This window comes from Colias eurytheme, chromosome 23, assembly GCF_061535395.1.
Source record: "Colias eurytheme isolate Ceu_HAF_F1 chromosome 23, ilColEury1 Martin Lab GWU primary, whole genome shotgun sequence".
Lineage (NCBI taxonomy): Eukaryota > Metazoa > Arthropoda > Insecta > Lepidoptera > Pieridae > Colias > Colias eurytheme.
The window spans coordinates 1677999-1696850 of NC_143002.1; the positions used below are offsets into that span (position 1 = coordinate 1677999).

The 18852-nt window shown below is 33.1% G+C and overlaps 2 protein-coding genes across 2 annotated transcripts in view; both read right to left on the minus strand.

The window, feature by feature from the left end:
• The window catches only part of mbc (dedicator of cytokinesis protein myoblast city), an 80760-nt gene extending 67417 nt beyond the window's left edge, over nucleotides 1–13343 (minus strand). Inside the window, exon 1 of the mRNA XM_090115454.1 lies at nucleotides 13190–13343. Coding sequence (XP_089971580.1) covers nucleotides 13190–13235 — 46 coding nt within the window. The 5' untranslated portion in view covers nucleotides 13236–13343. The remainder of the gene's footprint in view (nucleotides 1–13189) is intronic.
• A 3128-nt stretch (nucleotides 13344–16471) lies between these two features.
• LOC149898122 (uncharacterized) lies at nucleotides 16472–18587 on the minus strand. The gene is made up of 3 exons (XM_090115259.1): nucleotides 18527–18587; nucleotides 17612–17709; nucleotides 16472–17464 (listed from the first exon to the last, which is right to left on the minus strand). Exons 1-3 carry the CDS (start codon nucleotides 18585–18587, stop codon nucleotides 16472–16474), a joined length of 1152 nt encoding a protein of 383 aa, XP_089971385.1.
• Nucleotides 18588–18852: the final 265 nt, after the last annotated feature.

The following is an 18852-nucleotide window of genomic DNA, read 5'->3' on the forward strand; positions in this document are numbered from 1 at the left end:
ACAGATGTCGGCTGCTGTACAATATTTATCTGTTTATTTGTATGCGTTGGAAAGATTAGATATGGGTAAGTATTGTGGTGGATGTTACTATGTAAATATAGTAGTAAGTTTAAAATATTCTGTTTTTTTGGATAGATTTGTTTGCAGAGATATTTTTTTTATCTCATGAAAAGCTATCTTATGTTGTATAATCAACCGCATTTATCATAAAATCATCTTAAAATATTACAACAATCGACGTCTAAAAGGTTTCCAAAAAATGGACGCAAACGTATTCTTTTTATTCGCAGCATCTCATTTATAGCGAAAACAAATTAGTAAACTTAATTAAGTAGTAGTATTAATTACATGGTAACAGACTTGAACCTGTAAAACGATCTTGCTATATATCCGAATAAATTACCACTTTATCACTTCGCCTTTAATTGTATAAACTCATTTAGATTACTAACCCATTTCCATGTACCATCTGACGCTCAATGAAATCCAATAAGAGATAAACTACCGTATGTAATATTAGATAGTTTAATTACTTCGGATGCACTGATTGCGAGATTAATGTAATTCCTTATCTATGAGTGTTTAGATTGATTCCATGTCAGTGGGTGAGATTGATTTATGGATATGGGGATCGTTTGTAGCCATTTCTGTATATATAGATAAACTAGGTTTCTGCCCGCGGCTTCGCCCGCGCAGTCAAGGAAAAACCCGCATAGTTCCCGTTCCCGTGGGATTTCCGGGATTGCGTCATTTTCCCAGGATAAAAAGTAGCCTATGTCCTTTCTCAGGTATCAAAATATCTCCATACCAAATTTCATGCAAATCGGTTCAGTAGTTTAGGCGTGATTGAGTAACAGACAGACAGACAGAGTTACTTTCGCATTTATAATATTAGTATGGATTATAGTATGGATGTGAAAATGTTAGTTCTGTATTAATTTTCTTTGACAATCTGTCCTTAATTTAATTTTCTCGATTTCGCTTGAGGCTAAATTAGTAAAACGTATAAGGGTGCACTCACACACATCAGTCACCGTCACGGCACGTCACCGGACAGGATTAAAAAAAAATATGTATCAATAGTTCTAGTATGACTCTGTTCCCACACGACAGTCGCCGGCACGAAATCTATCAGTGACGTCCCCGGTCAGGCACGTCAAATAATCTTTCCATACATGTATCATACTTTTATCCCCACTCACCCGGTGCCGTCACGTCTCAGTTCAGTCAGCGTCGTGCTACCGTCAATTGCTACATGTTCTCTAGCGTGACACACGTCTAATCACTCACTAACCTGATGTATGTGTTCAATGATTCAGTCAAACCGGCGACGTGACTGACGGACAACATGACGGTGACTGGTGTTTGTGGATACGTACACAAACCGTCACCGATCAGTCATCGGTGACTTGACGGTGACTGATGTGTGTGAGTGCACCCTTCACACACATCAGTCACCGTCAAGTCACCGATGACTGATCGGTGACGGTTTGTGTACGTATCCACAAACACCAGTCACCGTCATGTTGTCCGTCAGTCACGTCGCCGGTTTGACTGAATCATTGAACACATACATCAGGTTAGTCAGTGATTAGACGTGTGTCACGCTAGAGAACATGTAGCAATTATTGACGGTAGCACGACGCTGACTGAACTGAGACGTGACGGCACCGGGTGAGTGGGGATAAAAGTATGATACATGTATGGAAAGATTATTTGACGTGCCTGACCGGTGACGTCACTGATAGATTTCGTGCCGGCGACTGTCGTGTGGGAACAGAGTCATACTAGAACTATTGATACATATTTTTTTTTAATCCTGTCCGGTGACGTGCCGTGACGGTGACTGATGTGTGTGAGTGCACCCTAAAGCTGCGAAGGATAAACCATCGCATTAATATTTATGAACATGAATAATATATAAAGGGACTAATCCCTGATGACATGGATTGCGGTGATCCAAACATTGTTATTATTACAGACCACATTTAAATTTAATATCATCCAAAAATTCCTTAATCGAATACGAAATTTGCGAAGTTCCACGAACGTCTTCAGAATAATTTCCCAGTAAAGAGACTGCCCTGACCTATAAACGTCTTCTGTTACCAAAGAAAGTCACTACCGAACGTTGGATCAAATAATAACGTGGGTAATAACGTAGGTGCGTCACGTACGTTTTGACAGCGCATAATTGGACTTCCTCAGGTAGGGGCTGGGCGGGACGTGAATCAACGATGTCCGCAATTGATTTGTTCTGATTCAATTTTCGTCAGGGATTTTCTCACTTCATCATGTTATTAATTTTATTGCAAGTCTGACATGTGGTTCCGATGACAAATACCATTTATTAGCTCCGAATATACTTGTTATTATACTAGAATGAATCCAATTTGGTTAAACAAAAAGATAGAAGTTTAAAATCGATAAAAAACCATTGAAATAAAAAAAATGTAACACAAACTCTTAAATTTGTAAATAGCCCTTACTTACAAAGTTTTGGACATAAATTCCAGTCTTGAAAACGATCGTTATTCAGAAACTAACTCAATTTCCCAAAATATAACACTTCGATAAAGCAAACCTAAAGCTTGGCGTTAATTAATTACCAATTAGCACAAACAATTCGATCTTACACCTCACTTAACACGCTTCGAAAACAATATGGCTAATCACTACATGTTTCCGTCTGAGCCAAGTCCCAAGTGGTATTGATCGGATAAATTTCAATGTTCCACAGTTCTATTTTTTTCTCTAATAACTCAGTTGGGAATTCTGCATTCTGATAGCTAATATATATGGGGATAAATCAATGTAACACATGTAAATAGATTTATTTATAGACTAGCTAGTAGCTGTTCAGGCAAACGTTGTTCTGCCTTAATCTTATCACTTAGGGTTATGAAAATAAGATGTTCGCCAATTCTCGGGGATAAAACTTCATGAGAAAGGGTACATCCGTTTCGGAGGAGTATGATAACTATCATTATGACAAGAGCATTTTCATTTTGGATGTAAAACATCTCGATATTCGTTTAAATACCTAGATATCTACAACAAGGTTAGTTACTACTTACTACCTTAGGCTATGTAACTAACCTAATTTGGGAGTAGAGATTCAGCCTCACGACCCATCCCCAGGCAAATTTATAGCTCCGAACATGATTAGTATACACAATACACATATGGAGTACATGTGAATGTTTTCGTATTTTTTTTTTAGTCAAGGAAATTATGAATATAAAAATATTTAAGTATTTGTAATCATAAGTATTTTCTGACGATGTTTTCAACATCCTAACAATCAACATTCGATTTGGACTAAATCTAAATTATCTATTTACTTAAATCGTCTGTTATTTAAATTGCCTTAATTTCTGAATTTAAAGACGTTCACCTATATCAAAAAATAAATTATCAAGCAGGATATAACGTATAGTTGTTCTTCATAGATAAAGAATACCGTTTAGATTATACAATAAAACTATAGCACTAGCTCGCATTATTAGTAATAGACGAATAATAAATTTATCGTGATATTTTGTTCACAATACATAATTTGATTCCTAAATTTTGAATACAAAATTCTGTTTATCCAGAAGGTTTCAACAAATTGATGCGGTTTCATTATGAGGTCTTACAACAAACTCTAGAGACCTTTCAAGTTGAAGGAAAGCTACAAAATTAAACATTCCCTTTGTCAAGTGACCACCTTTAGTAGGGCTTGTTAGATCTACCTAAAGAAAAAAATTGGTTTCACCTCAGGCTATAGTGTGACTAGGCTTTTCTTTTGATGAATTTCCCATGTACATAATATCTGCAAATATAACAAAAGAAACGACCAATCACCAAACTGATTAGGAAGTATTTGGTAGAACTTATAAGCATTAAGAGAACTCTTATGAATGAACTCCCTCTACAAAGGCGGATACCATAGTTATGAAAACTTATATACCAGGAAAATATAGCAATATTTGAGAACATTCGTATTTTCCGTAGTCAGTATGAAAGGATTAGTTATAATATAAATAGTTTTAATGTATCCGAACTTTCAGGTAGATGACGTTACATATAGAAAAACATAATATAATGGACTAAACTACGTAGGTATAGCAAATTTTCTACGGACAGTTTCACAGCTTTGGAATATGATGTTATGTATCCATCAGTTAAAATGACAAATCTCTATATATAAAAATGAATCCCTATTTCCCTTGGTCACGGCATCACGCGTGAACGGGTTGACCGATTTCGATAATTATTTTTTTATAGTATTCCTTGAAGTACGAGGATGGTTCTTATGGAAAGAAAACGTAAATATGTACCACGGGCAAAGCGAATTAAACGTCAAAAAGTGTGCAAATACTATCAGGGACATTATCAGCAAGCTGTGTAACCGTTCGAGTCCTAACTGATATTTTACATTTTAAAATACAATAGAACTATCCAAAACTTAAATTAGTTCTTCAACTGAACGAGCGATCAGAGTACCCTCGGAATGGTACAGAAAATAGCAGCCAAATGACTTTTAGACTGGCCCCATGTGAAATTGAATCGCTTAGCACAGTTGGAGTCTGGACGGGAAATGTTTAAAATGAAATGAGATTTCGTTCACATCATTTTTGTTACCTTGGTTATATTATTAGAATAAACTTTAAATAACTATCCTGTAGGACGTAGGTTTTTTACGGGTTGACATCAATAATATTCAAATCAATCAAATCAAATCAAATCTGTTTATTTGCTCGTATACGGTCATATAAAGGTGTTAATATATATATATATATATATATATATATATATATATATATATATATATATATATATATATATATATATATTTTTATAATCGGTTCACAACTTCTGGATTTGTTGTTTAGTTTATTCGTCTTTTAAAATAACATTCATGAGAACAGTGTATGAGAATTTTATGGTTGTTTATATATTTTCCGGTATTACTGACCCGTATATTTATAACCTTTACTAATTACTTTATCTACACTTTCCGTTAGTACTATTTTTATCTTAATCACTGGATTTACAGTAATAGCAGCTATATAAAAACCTTTATTGTAAATTTCGTAATTTTCTTGGAACCTATGATAAAACTTTATCAATATTATTCCTTTGAATATATTAAGAATTTAGATACGAAATCAGGAAAGATACCATACACGACCTTGCGGCTATAGCATACCTTCGCTTTCCTTGACCAATCAAAATTTTCTGATATCTACTAAATACACATCTAATGCACCCAACATACATTTTGACTTTACACATCTACATCAAACAGTTTACCTATAGGTTATCTGTTATCTCACTCCCCTGCCCAATTTCAATACAGTCTAGTCAGAACGTCTTTACCTGACGTTATCAAAACGTCCCTTTATCAGCTTATCTCTCTGATTAAACTTCCCCGCTTCCTAACTCCGAAACACCGAATCTTGAACAATTTCATATTGTCATACTGTACCGAGTATGCAAAGTTTATTATTTTTAACGAGGCATCTCGTAAAAGAATTCTGATGAAACTTTTCTGACGCTGGTGTATCACATTTTTAAGCTTATTAGTAACACTGAAGATATTTCATAATAAAACAGATTAAGATTCATACGGAACCAAAAGGGACAAGAAAAAAACGCCTTCTTGAATTTCATATTAAAGCTTATAAAGATCTAAAAATATTGTTCCATGTTTTAATATTAAACTGCATACATAATAAAAATAAATATAGGTAGATACCTACGGTAAGAATTGTAGAAAACTATTTCAAATTTGTAACGCACAACAGGGAAATACGAATAGGCGGATAAATACAGACACGGAGGGTGTTTTTCTGGGTGTCTTTCTCGTAAAGTATTTATAATTTATTGTTTACTTGTATTGTAATCGATAGTAAGGACATAATTAAATAAAATGCGAAATAGATAAGAAAGAATAAATGTAAGTACATTTTTATCAGTTATTGTTTTATGAATTGAACCACACCCTTTATTGATTAATAAAATTTAAACAAATCTGAATCCATAAAAATGGTGCAGTGGTGAGTGCCCCTAACTATAACGGTCCTACTCGAGTGTCCGATTGTTGCAAGAGATAGATACGTTATTTAGCAAAAATTGGGCATTGCGATGACGGGTGAGAATCTGCCTGCGGCCCTGGGGGACAAGAGGAGGAACGAGTTCCTCGAATATTGTAAATACATTGTGCGGGTGGTGAACAAAAGACACTGTGATCGAGCTATGTGATATTAGGGTTAAGTTTTATTGTTGTGCCGTGTTGATTTGTATTTATTTTCATATTATAATATCTTGAATGTATTAATTGTAAGTTTTAAATGTATGTTTTAATTATTGTAATTAAATAATGTTGTGTTTTATTATATATGATTGAAAATAAAGGTCTCTGGACAATACTCCAGAGGAAAGCAGACAACACCCTGTGATGGCGGGTGCTTTAAAAAAAAAACTATAACGGTCCGTATTCATGATATATAACTATTAGTTTAGCAACAAATTTGGATCAACATAAAGTTGCTTTCAATATGTTGCGGGTTGCAGTTATAATGCACATTGACAAATTCTCGTCCGAGAAACGACAACATTTAAACAAAGTTACCAGCAACATTGTGAAGCAACTGTTACTCAACAAATTTTTACCATTAATACGAGGCGAAAATTAGGTGTGTAAGGTGCGAAAATATATTGATATTAGGGTACGTTCAATACTCTTCTTAGTTTTTGAACTTTATTAATATGAAACGAACCTCTTTACCGTGGCTAATGTATTGGAAAATTTGTTTTGAGAACAGTTGGATCAAAGTGTATAATGTTTGGAAATATTCACTTCAAAAAAAGGCACCTATCAAAAGGCACCTATCACTTAGATATGAGTTAATATTTGAACTTCAATATAAAATTAAATACGATAAATGTTAGTGTGCGTCCACACTGAATGCGCGGTGGCGGCGGCCTAGGCGGGCGCGACGAGCGGGCGCTCGCGGTGGCCACACCGACGCGCGAGCTCAAGTAGCGGTTCGACGTTTTTCGGGTGTTGCAAACTTTGGACGATTTGCTATTTTTACTGGACAGTCCGATTTTGAGATGAGATCATTATAGAAGTTGTACACGAAATAAATAAAACAGAGGAATAACGGGTGAATCTTATATGAAGAATTGAGATTATACCCTACAAAATTACTGTGGTGTATATAAGTGTTTTAGATTGAATCGCACTTATAAATAAAGAAGTTTCACTTCAACAATTAAGTATTTACCGCTATTTTACGAAAAACAATAAAGGATATAATATAAGAAGTCGAGCGACAAGACCGAACTGGTTTGATACCCCCGCCGTCCGCGCATTGGGTCGCTTGCTGACTAGGCCCGTAGTGTGGCCAGAACGCGCGGATAGGAGAGTTTGAAAACTACGCGCGCTGGCTCGCTCATTACCGAATACCGTCGCACTAGGCTTCCGCCATAGTTATTTCAATGTGGACGCAAAGCCGCGTTTCATACGTTTGATATTTCGCGCCCGCCGCGGCCGTCGCAACCGCGCTAGGCTCGCAGTGTGGACCTGCACTTAGGGTTGCCAGAACTTTCATTTTATTATCTACTTACTTCAATATCTTTATTCTATGTATAACGTAAAAAAAAGAAAAAAAGCGTGTTAAAAAAGCTTCCAAATCGGACGTTTATCTACAGAAAAAGGGTTTTATTATAGGTCATCATGTTGTTCAACGATGTTGTTATATTTATTATGTAGGTTGATATGCCACAATTAATATATGTAGCAGTTGTAGTTTACAAATCTAAAACGGCGCTCAGATTGACACTTGCACAGATGAAAAAGGCTTGAATAAAATTCAGTGCCGTAACGAATATAGCGAGCAATTAGCATAACACAAAACAATGTCAACTATTCATATATTACACCATTGTCTACCAACAAGGAAATGAAACAGGAAATATTATTGTTGGCTAAACATCCTATAAACGTAATAATAAATTTGAATTTGATAATTGTATAGCTATTATTTTCTACTACTATCTATGTTATAGCACCGGCTGAGCATTTTTAAATGAAGGCCAAATATGAACCTATTTTGTTAACTCTCTATCAAGTATAATTACTATAGATCTCGATATTTTTGGTTTTATGGCAGTCAAATGCTTTCAAATCTATTAGTCCCTTAGACACATAAAACTGAAAGAATAGAATAAATTCGATTGCTCTGGCGGGTCATGAGTGGCTGATTTAGTCAGGTCCGGCCCGGAATGGCGCGAAAGCATGTGGGTTCGAGTCCCGCCTCGTGATCGAATGTTTTCTATTCTTTATAAATTTATACTATAGATCCACAGAAAGTTTCATTTATCCCAGCAGAAATTACTTTGTGATTGCCATGGCACTGCAGTGTTGTAAAACCTTCCTGAATAATCTTGTATTAAAATTTGAAAAATACCACATATTTTTTTTACCCTACCGGCCTACCATATTACATGACCCTTGGAATACCCATATTCAAATATTATAACCACTAAACCAATGGAAGACTATAAATCTATACATATGTACTAATATTATAAAGCTGGGGACTGGGGAGTTGACAAAAGATTTTACATTTTGAAATATTGAAGTCTCTGACTCCCAAACTAGGTTGTTTGTTTGAACATGCTAATCTCAGGAACTACTGGTCCGATTTGAAAAATTATTTCGGTGTTAGATAGCCTATTTATCAAGGAAGGCTATAGGCTATATATCATCACGCTAAGACCAACAGAAGCGGAGCAATGCGGGTGAAACCGCGCGGCACAGCTAGTATGTACTAAACATAAAACTACCTCAGTACTATTAATTAAAAAAGTATATTTTTATTCTGTTATCAGAACATAAGCAATCTTTATACTTTTATAATAATAATTCAATAATTGCATATCTACTGTACGACTGGACCACACAAGGTTTATGGATAATAAATTATTGATTAAGGACGCTGTCACAAATCTGCGTTACTCAAATTTAGGTAACTAACGACGTAACTTTGTTCGCGGCAATATCACGCTCACGTAAACATAGCGCATTCCATTTTATAGACCATCTTCATACTTGATATTATTTTTAATTTTTGATATTATGTATTTTTATTGAAATTGATTCCAGAAGATTACTAGGAACTTTAAAAATTCATTTTGTTACTTTTATTAGTAGGTACGATCCTAATAAGTATGTTAGTATATTCAAACAACTTAAAAAAGTGTGACTATTTTACATCATTATTTCATTGAATAATAATCTATGAATTGTATACAATATCAAAGCTTTTTAAGAAATGTAGAATTATTATCATACTATGATGTTACCGGCACTGTATCAAATCCGGCATTGTATACAATTCTTAGTAAATGTATGTTATTCCGAAAAATAGTCGGAATGAAATAAATTATAGGTATTCGTCACATAACACATTACCTAGGATACTCTTAAATCTGAACTTTTCCTACGTAGCAAACACATTTGCAAGTGTGGGTAGTTTTTGGGGTAGCTATTAACCAATATGAGGTCAAAACTAAAATCCAAGATGGCGCCGACGAAAATTTTACATCTTTTCGTCATGGGTGTCATTTTCAAGGTTTTGGAGTAGCTCTTAACAAATATGAGGTCAAAACTAAAATCCAAGATGGCGCCGACGAAAATTTGACTTTTTTTCGTGATGGGTTTCATTTTCATGGTTTTTGGGGTAGCTATTAACGAATATGAGGTTAAAACCAAAATCCAAATTGGCGCCGACGAAAATTTGACTTTTTTCGTGATGGGTGTCATTTTCATGGTTTTTGGGGTAGCTATTAACGAATATGAGGTTAAAACCAAAATCCAAGATGGCGCCGACGAAAATTTGACATCTTTTCGTCATAGGTGTAATTTTCTTAATACTAAAGAAGTAAACTAAAATAAAATAACAGATTTTCGTCGGCGCCATCTTGGATTTTACTTTTGACCTCATATTGGTTAATAGCTACCCCAAAAACCATGAAAATGACACCCATGACGAAAAGATGTAAAATTTTCACCGGCGCCATCTTGGATTTTAGTTTTGACCTCATATTAGTTAATAGCTACCCCAAAAACCATGAAAATGACACCCATGACGAAAAGATGTCAAATTTTCACCGGCGCCATCTTGGATTTTAGTTCTGACCTCATATTGCGTAATATCCACCCCAAAAACCATGAAAATGACACCCATCACGGAAAGATGTAAAATTTTCGTCGGCGCCATCTTGGATTTTATTTTTGACCTCATATTGGCTAATAGCTACCCCAAAAACCATGAAAATGACACCCATGACGAAAAGATGTAAAATTTTCGTCGGCGCCATCTTGGATTTTAGTTTTGACCTCATATTAGTTAATAACTACCCCAAAAACCATGAAAATGACACCCATGATGAAAAGATGTAAAATTTTCGTCGGCGCCATCTTGGATTTTATTTTTGACCTCATATTGGTTAATAGCTACCCCAAAAACCATGAAAATGACTCCCATGACGAAAAGATGGCAAATTTTCGTCGGCGCCATTTTGGATTTAAGTTTTGTCAAATTGCTTTACCCCACCAATCTGTTCAACAACCCATAAAAAAAGAGGATCTCAGTCAACATAATTTTTAAAACATAATTTTAAATTACAAATAACTGGAATATGAAACTTATACAGTTTACTCTTATAAAGTATCAAATATTTCAAATCACGAAAACGACAGTATACGCACAATAATCTTTTTCTAATTCGTTTTTATTTTTGGGACGAGGAGCGATACACCCGTCCTTCCAAGAGCGCTTCTGAGCGCGGTCTGACGACCCGCGAGAGCAAAATGTATGAAGAAATCGACAAGTATTTTTAATTTAGCTTATAATTGAAATAAAATTTTGATTTAGATACAAAAAAATTATCACAATCTATAAAGGATTATATATCCCTCAATAATTTATAGGTAAGAAGATAGATTAGGCTTTTAATTTTCTTAAAAGTGTACCGGTTTAGACCCCATTTTTTTGCATTTTATGCGATCATTGTGCTGGGAAAATCGTATTTCAGTGACAATTTTGTATGACGTCGTACAATTTTTATAAGATGATCGTATAACTGAATATATTATCTTTAAATTAAGATATTACTTTGTTCTCACGTGTAAGTGCTTTGAGTTAAAATTGTACCGTAAAATAGCGGTTTTTGTTAAAAAACTGTTATAGCACCCTTAATATGCATTTATAAAATTTTATCTAAATTCTTAATAGGTTTATTTATAATAAATTACAATTTTAATGATAAATAAACATTTGCGATAATATGACTATGTTTACAGCAAGGTGTCCTGGGTTTGAATCCCGGTGAAGACGAAGAAAAAATTGTCTCAGTCTAGCAGGATGCAGAAGACTACTTATCCTTAAAAAATTGATCAGTGAAACAAATGTATGAATAATTCATCTTTCTCCTTTTTTTAGTGCATTTATTGATTCCCGATATTGTTAGTAAACAAGCTTTTCTTAAAAAAAATTAATGTATAATCCCCACAGAACAAACTATATAAAACATGCTAAAAAAATATAGGTACCTACATAAAAATAAACAGTAACATTACAAATTTATAAAGCATTTGAATGCCATAAAACCAAAAATATCAAATTCAACACTAAACACTGAACAATTTTGGCCATAACTAATTATAAAATGGAACACCACAAGCAATAATGCAACAAGAAAGTTTCATATTATTATGTAAAGAGCGCAATATGCAAATGTAAACCAATAAATTCGATAACCAGTCTTTTGTTTACGTAACAATTGCCATGTGAAAGTAGCATTGGTGTTATATGTCACAGATAATTTAAATTGTATTCTTTAATACGCTTTTATTGGCTTCACCTGTATGTTTGTATGTAACCGAGTCCTTTGGAACTAGATTTTGACCCACTTTAATTGGACAGTTTTCTGTGAATCAAACTGTGAAAATTTACTTTTAACTAAGTAACAAAGACAATTTCTATCCTACTAATATTATAAATGCGAAAGTTTGTAAGGATGTTTGTGTGTGTGTGTTTGTTATTCTTTCACGCAAATTCTACTGAACCGATTACAATGAAATTGTAACTTGGATTAACACATAGGATAGGTTTTATCCCGGAAATCCTATGGGAACAGTAACTATGTGGGTTTACCTTTGAACATGCGGGCGAAGCAGCGGGCGGAAATCTAGTATACTAATAAAAGAAACAATTATTTAGATGCATAAACAAATTTGTATATTCTTGATCGCCTGATCGTGAATAAAACAAATATAAAAATCTTTCCTCAGCGATCAATAGGAAAAAATAAACCATGTCAAGGTGCCTGTCCCCCTATAGAAAGATGAGAAATATATATTTCATTGATAGTGTCATTATAATTAATTATAAAATGTATTCCGTGCATCTTTTTTCCTCCAATTAATTGCATTAAATGTGGAATGACAGAAAATGGTGGCTTTTTATTTTCAGGCGGCCATCAACCAAGTTTTTTTACACAAATGGTTTGAACAGTTAATAGTTATTCAATAATGCTAGAAGGGTTTGAAATTTTATTGAACATGCAAATTTGCTTTTGAACATTATGCATAAGTTATGGTATTAAAATTAAAGTATAAAATTTAAAGAATAGCCGGGAAAAGGTGATCGCTTAAATTTAAAGTATCCGCTGTTAGAATCTTTATCATCATAAATAATTAATTCATACTTCATTTATACTTATTTTCTAAATTTAAACTATAATAAGTAACATTAGGGAAAACGTATTAAAAAATATAACTATAATACTGAGCCTTATAGGTTTGATAACAATTATATGTAATAATAAAAGTAGAAAATATTATGCACTAAACAATGATAACATAGATAATAAAAAAAAGTTCGGAATAATCAGGATGTTATCAAAAGTTTTTATATTGTATTAGTTTAACTTCGTGTATATGAAGCGGAAATGAATAGTGTTTAGAGTCTAGAGAATAACATAAAATGCATTACAATTAGTTTGTTTCAGGATGAACTAGGAACGCTAGGATATGAGACAATGTTTATATTTATCACTCAGTGGGAGAGAAATCAACAGGCGATGAACGAAATTCGATGAAACATATATAACAAACATCACTTACCAACAGCGTAACATTCCTCATTTTGTAGTTTTTGCCACACAGTCATATTTACGAATAACACTTTTAAAACTATTTTTTTATTAAATAATTGTAAGGCTCGTCATTTTTATCACGGTCAAAACTTTTAATTTTGTCAAAACACGTTGTCTGTGGTCGGGCGTAGTGACTAGTGACACTAGTGATGGTGTATCAATGGCGCGTAATTCCGATAACGCGCATGTCTATGGTTATGAAACATTACCGATTCGGGCAAGACACAGAAAATTTTATAATCATAATAATATCGTGATAACTGAATTCGAATGCATATATTTTATGAATAAGATAACTACAGATAAATATAGATTGATTGAACTTTGAATTTTGAATAATAATGAAATAATTTTTCGAATGAGTCATTGACGCAGGCAGATTAAAGAAAAAAGACGCAAGAAGAAAGACGGAAGAAAGCAAAAAAAAAAATAGTGAAGAGTATGTATTTTTTTTTTCTTTTAATTTGATTGTATAAATAATAAATATTCAGTGATTGATGATTAGGGTTAAATAATCTTTTTCGTTTGTTAGAACATAATATTTTGCATAATTGAAAATAATCCTGAAGCCGGTTATCAAAATAACGAAGAAAAAAATATTTTATAGACAAACTGTTGTAAGTACATTTTTAATTAATTATACCCAACTAATGCTTTTGTGTCTGTTGTCTGTTAATTATTATAATATGCAAAAAATAACCCAGTAAGTTAAAAATAATGAAATCCATGTGTACGTCCTTGCTAAGCTATGTTATACAGGCGCTTGAATATAGTAATGTTATTTTTAGAATGTTTTATGTTAATTATGTAAAATGCTAGTTTAATGTAAATGAATTAACACTATCTTTGTGAGATAAGTTACTGTACGGGTGTAGGTATAGAATATAACAGTTTATCTAGTGAGGCGGCTGTGCAACGAACATTTGTAACCCAGAATATGCTGGCTCTTATATAAAAAAAATGTGTATAATATGCCTCGGAATTTTTAAAATTTTTGTTAAAATTTAAGATGGGTAGAAATAAATACTTCAAATATTTATAATAATATAAGTAGGTATAAGATTTATAGAAATTATTATAACTACTTGACTAAAGTATGATTCTACAGAAAAGAAGATAAGTAAATAAAATAGTTAATGCTCGAGTCGTAAATTTTTATTCAAGAAATCCATTAAGTGACAAATGTAACGGAAGTGACGAGAAATTGATAGCCTACAGGGAGTTATTACGGGTCGTAACTAAGTTAAGGTCATAGGCGTAATATAGTAAAAGTTCCATTGGGAAAGATTACGTACACCATGTTACTATTTCTCATGATTTTGTGCTTGGTAACGCCTGTCAGCCCTCATTAACCCCCCCATATCCTAATCTGACGCGCTCGAGTAACATTATTTTCTTTTTTCACCCTATCTTGATTCTTCATAGTTCCACGAAATTACTTATATCGGCAGATTAAAATGTATTTTATATCAATGATGTCCTGGAGCATGTAAAATATCAATATCTAAAGCGCTTGAATATTGCCATGGCACCGTTTTTTTTATAACAAAATGGAAACATTATAGACCTTTTTTTCTTGCTATTGTCTAATCTTCCAATTCTAATAGGTTTCCGTGACGCTCGAGTACATCCACATTTTGCATCATGGGATCCCCTACTATTACTTAGGTACGCTTCAGTGTATTATTAAAATACTTTTATATTATGTAACATTTATATGTATATTGCCATATTGCATTCATGTACGTAACGCAATTTATCTAGTTAGGTATATCATTAATCATTATATCGACATATCCTACGAATAAAGGCGTAATTGCAAAATGTCAACTTTACAGGAGAAGGTTTTTTACGTTTTGTTTTAATTCTAGAAGACATTCTAGCTATGTAAATATTTAGAGCTATGTAAAACTGATCTAAGTTGTTAATTACATAATTTAAGTCCGCCAAATTTGGATATTTCTAGTAAATATGTCTCTTAAATCTTTATTCGCGGGATTAAAATGAGATTCAATAGTCATTAGTGACATTGTGTCCTTGTTCAGCGGAACATCTGAGGTCGTAAGAGCACTTGGGTCTTTTACTAAACTGCAGTGTACAGGTGTGTTGTACATTTTTATTTCATTTTTTAATAGTATTGATCATCACGTTAATAAAAAATCATTTTTATAAAGATAAACTTTATTATGAAAAAAAAAACAGCTTAAACTTACAAAAATAAAATTAAAAAAACAGACGTTTTACATCAGTCTTAGCCTCTTTTGGCTTATTTATTTGCCTTAATTTTTATTAACTTATTGGCTTTGCCTTATTAACCTTATCTAGTAGTAACACAAAATTTGGTAGCTGGCCACTTCAGAAAGAAAACAAATATTCAAATTATAAATAAAACTAGTTTCTATTGGACCATATACAAAGTAATTTTACAACCTTACAACGTCATGTTAAATTAAAGTAAAAATAATATAGGTACTTAATGATTAATCAATGGTGTGTACTATGAACTAAATTAATAAAAAATATATATATTCTTCTTATTAAAAAAAATATTGTTCTTTTACGAAATAGTACGTGTTCGCATTTTACTTTAAGTCATCACAAAATTATATCACAATAAAATTAATCTCAGTCTTATCCTATAAGACGACAAAATAAAAACAAAATATAACTATTATTCATTATGTTCTTCAGACTCATCATCGCTTTTGTTGTTCTCTCCATGGTATTCTCGAGGTAATGTTTTAAAAAAATGATGAAATTCATCTGGTCTTTGTATTTGTCGTTACTTATTTTTAAGTTTATAGTATTAGCTTGTTTAATATCTGTTATACAATCTTTTCCTCTGCCTCTTGTTGTTTTCTTTTTTAGTGTTGTTATTTCTTTAAACTCTTCATCAAGTTGATACTTATACTTGATTACATCGACATTGTTTTTGCTAACCTGAACTTCTTTGATTTTACTCCAAGCTACTTTTACTCCGTTGTCATTTTTAGTCCAGTTTTTACCATCTAACAATGCCCGATAATCATGTATGTCACCTAGTCATTTCTTTGACTCTGTAGGGCTCTCCTGTTGTTTTTAACCATCTAACAATGTTGAACCATTGTTCAGGAGTATGGTCATCCTTTTTTTATTTTATATTTCATTTTATATTAATTTATATTAAAATATGCTTACGTCACCAGATGGACAATTCAAAATTTTTTGCATGTCAAAACAAGCTGCCACGATGCTACCATCCTGGCATTCTTCAGCTTCGGATTTGTCGGCTTCCTTTAATGATCTTGTTGTTTTTTTTATATTCTATATGCTTTTCGTGTTGTTCTCGTTCATCTACACTGTGCAAAATGTTATCAGACAATTTCTTGGGCCGGTTGTTATGCTTTCCTCTCAAGTCGGTTATTTTGTACATATTTTCAATATTGTCTTTTTGTTTATCGAATAGTGTTCTCACAGTCTTTTCGCTGATGGAAAGCGTGTTTAGAAACATGGTACGACATACAATGACGGAGTCTTTTGAGCTGATTGGCAGAGTATATTTCATAATTCGAGATCGGTTTGGTCCTTTCGCATTTATTCTCTTTGGTTCGTGACTGGAAACGTATTTGGAAATAAAGTCCCACTGTCTCTCATGGCTTCCAAGCTCCCAATAACATTTAAAAATGTATTTTCGTACAGAATCACTCACCTTGGTGTTACACTTTTTTTGACATTCGTCTTTGCATGGTGGTTTTATTGTTTTCTCAGCTTTATGCTCTCCTTTCCTGTTAACGTACTCCTTACCTAAGTTTTTTAATACTTTCCTTTTAACATCTATCCACTCCGTCATATTGGTTGTCCGAATCTTCCCTAATCCTTTTTTTTGTTTGCATTTTCGTTTTTTTTTTAAATCTTCTGCAGGTGAACTTACATGCACAGTTGGGGAAGGTATATTAAAAGTTGTGTTGGGGCTGTCTAGTACAAGATCAATTGATTTAATAGATAAATTTGGAAGCATATTGTATTCTTCCCCGGCAGGCTCATTATTACTCATAATATCATGTGTGGTCTCATCATCTTCTATGACAGATGAGCAAGTATTTTCAGCAAACGGTAAGTGGTAAATGTCTTCAATCAGCACATTTTGTAACACTTCATATTGTTGAGTAATCGATGTTGTAGGTAATATTAGATTGTCGGTGATGTTCTGACTGATTGACTCCGGTGTATTCTTGCAAATAGAATCAGGATCATCTTCATTGTCCTACAATCAACCGTTATGTATTATTGTTTGTGTAATAAATAAAAATTGTGTTTATAGAATAAATATCGGCTAAATACTGTTAAGTTGCATTTCCTTTAAACAGAAACATAATACACCGTACACCGAAAAAAATAAGATTTTACTTACATCATTGTTGAGTACACCAGATTCTAAATGTTCTAATAAGTATGATACTTCCTCCTCGTTTCCTGGTGGTACCGGGGACTGTACTCGTTTACTGGCACCTGGAAATTAATTAAACGCTTAATTTAAATGATAACAATGCTAACTGTAATAAATAGCTAGCTTTCTTACTAAATAATTTCATTATAACCTGAATGTTTGTTTGGAGATTTGTTCCTTTTTCACGCAAAAACTTCTAAACCGATCGTGAAGAAATTTTTGCATCAATATAGCTTAGACTTCCAAATAACAAATAAACAACATAATTTTCCTAAATTTCAGCATAAACGAGGACCCGGGAAAAAAGATAGTATGAAGCTAGTACTAAAAAAGTGCAAGCGAAAAAAGCCACTAATGCCATAAGGGCCTTTATTGTAAATATCAATCTTAAAGCTTAAATCTATGAAATTTGCCTATATTTTTTAAAAACAGAAATTCATCAATAAATTTATAATTTTTAATGTATAAATGTTACAAGAAAATAAACTCTTACTATCATAAAATACACAAAACATGAAATGTCCGTAGAACAACGCCATAAAAGCCATTAGAATTATAAAATCTTCATAGAAGTATTTTAAGCCATTTCCGTGGAATAAAGCCACGCTAGCAATAGTGGCCTTATTGTTCGGAATCATATAAAATATTATTAAAATACAAAATAAGCATGAAATCACTTTAAAATTCCTATAAGATTCGAAATTTTTAAAAGAAAATTAGTTGTTTATCATATTTATCACAATAGACACACCGGAAATATAAGTACCTAAGCAGTTACTAAGCTAGAGTTTTTAGAAACAACTCCACCTAACTAGCGTTACACACAGTCATAATGATTATTAGACTTCAAAACTAGTGATAAAGTTAACGTGTACTTACTTTTCGTGACTTTCTCTTTACTTAAAGCCAAATTAACCAGTTTAAGTCCTCGGAGTTTCATTATTTTTGGCACTACCCGCCGGCCGGCTTGTGAATTTGATGCACGACGCGCGCGTATCCGCGGAAAAATGGCCGAATGGCACGAGCGCCCCGCCACACACTCCGCTTCCTTCGACTCCCGCGAAGAAGAAAGTCACTATGACTTTAGTGGCTCTTTTCGGCGGGTGATTCGAGAAATTGAAATAGTGGCTTTTTATTAAAACAATTTTTTCTACGTATACAAGTTTTTATTTTACAGGTATATTAAACTAGTAGATGTAAAATAA

What these genes read in the sequence shown, in the direction of transcription:
- LOC149898122 (XM_090115259.1), bottom strand. Translation starts at nt 18,587, where the DNA reads ATGAAACTCCGAGGACTTAAACTGGTTAATTTGGCTTTAAGTAAAGAG. An exon ending in TAAAGAGAAAGTCACGAAAA is followed by an intron (nt 17,710 to 18,526) that starts GTAAGTACACGT and finishes ATTAATTTCCAG; the next exon opens with GTGCCAGTAAACGAGTACAG. An exon ending in CTGGTGTACTCAACAATGAT is followed by an intron (nt 17,465 to 17,611) that starts GTAAGTAAAATC and finishes GGTTGATTGTAG; the next exon opens with GACAATGAAGATGATCCTGA.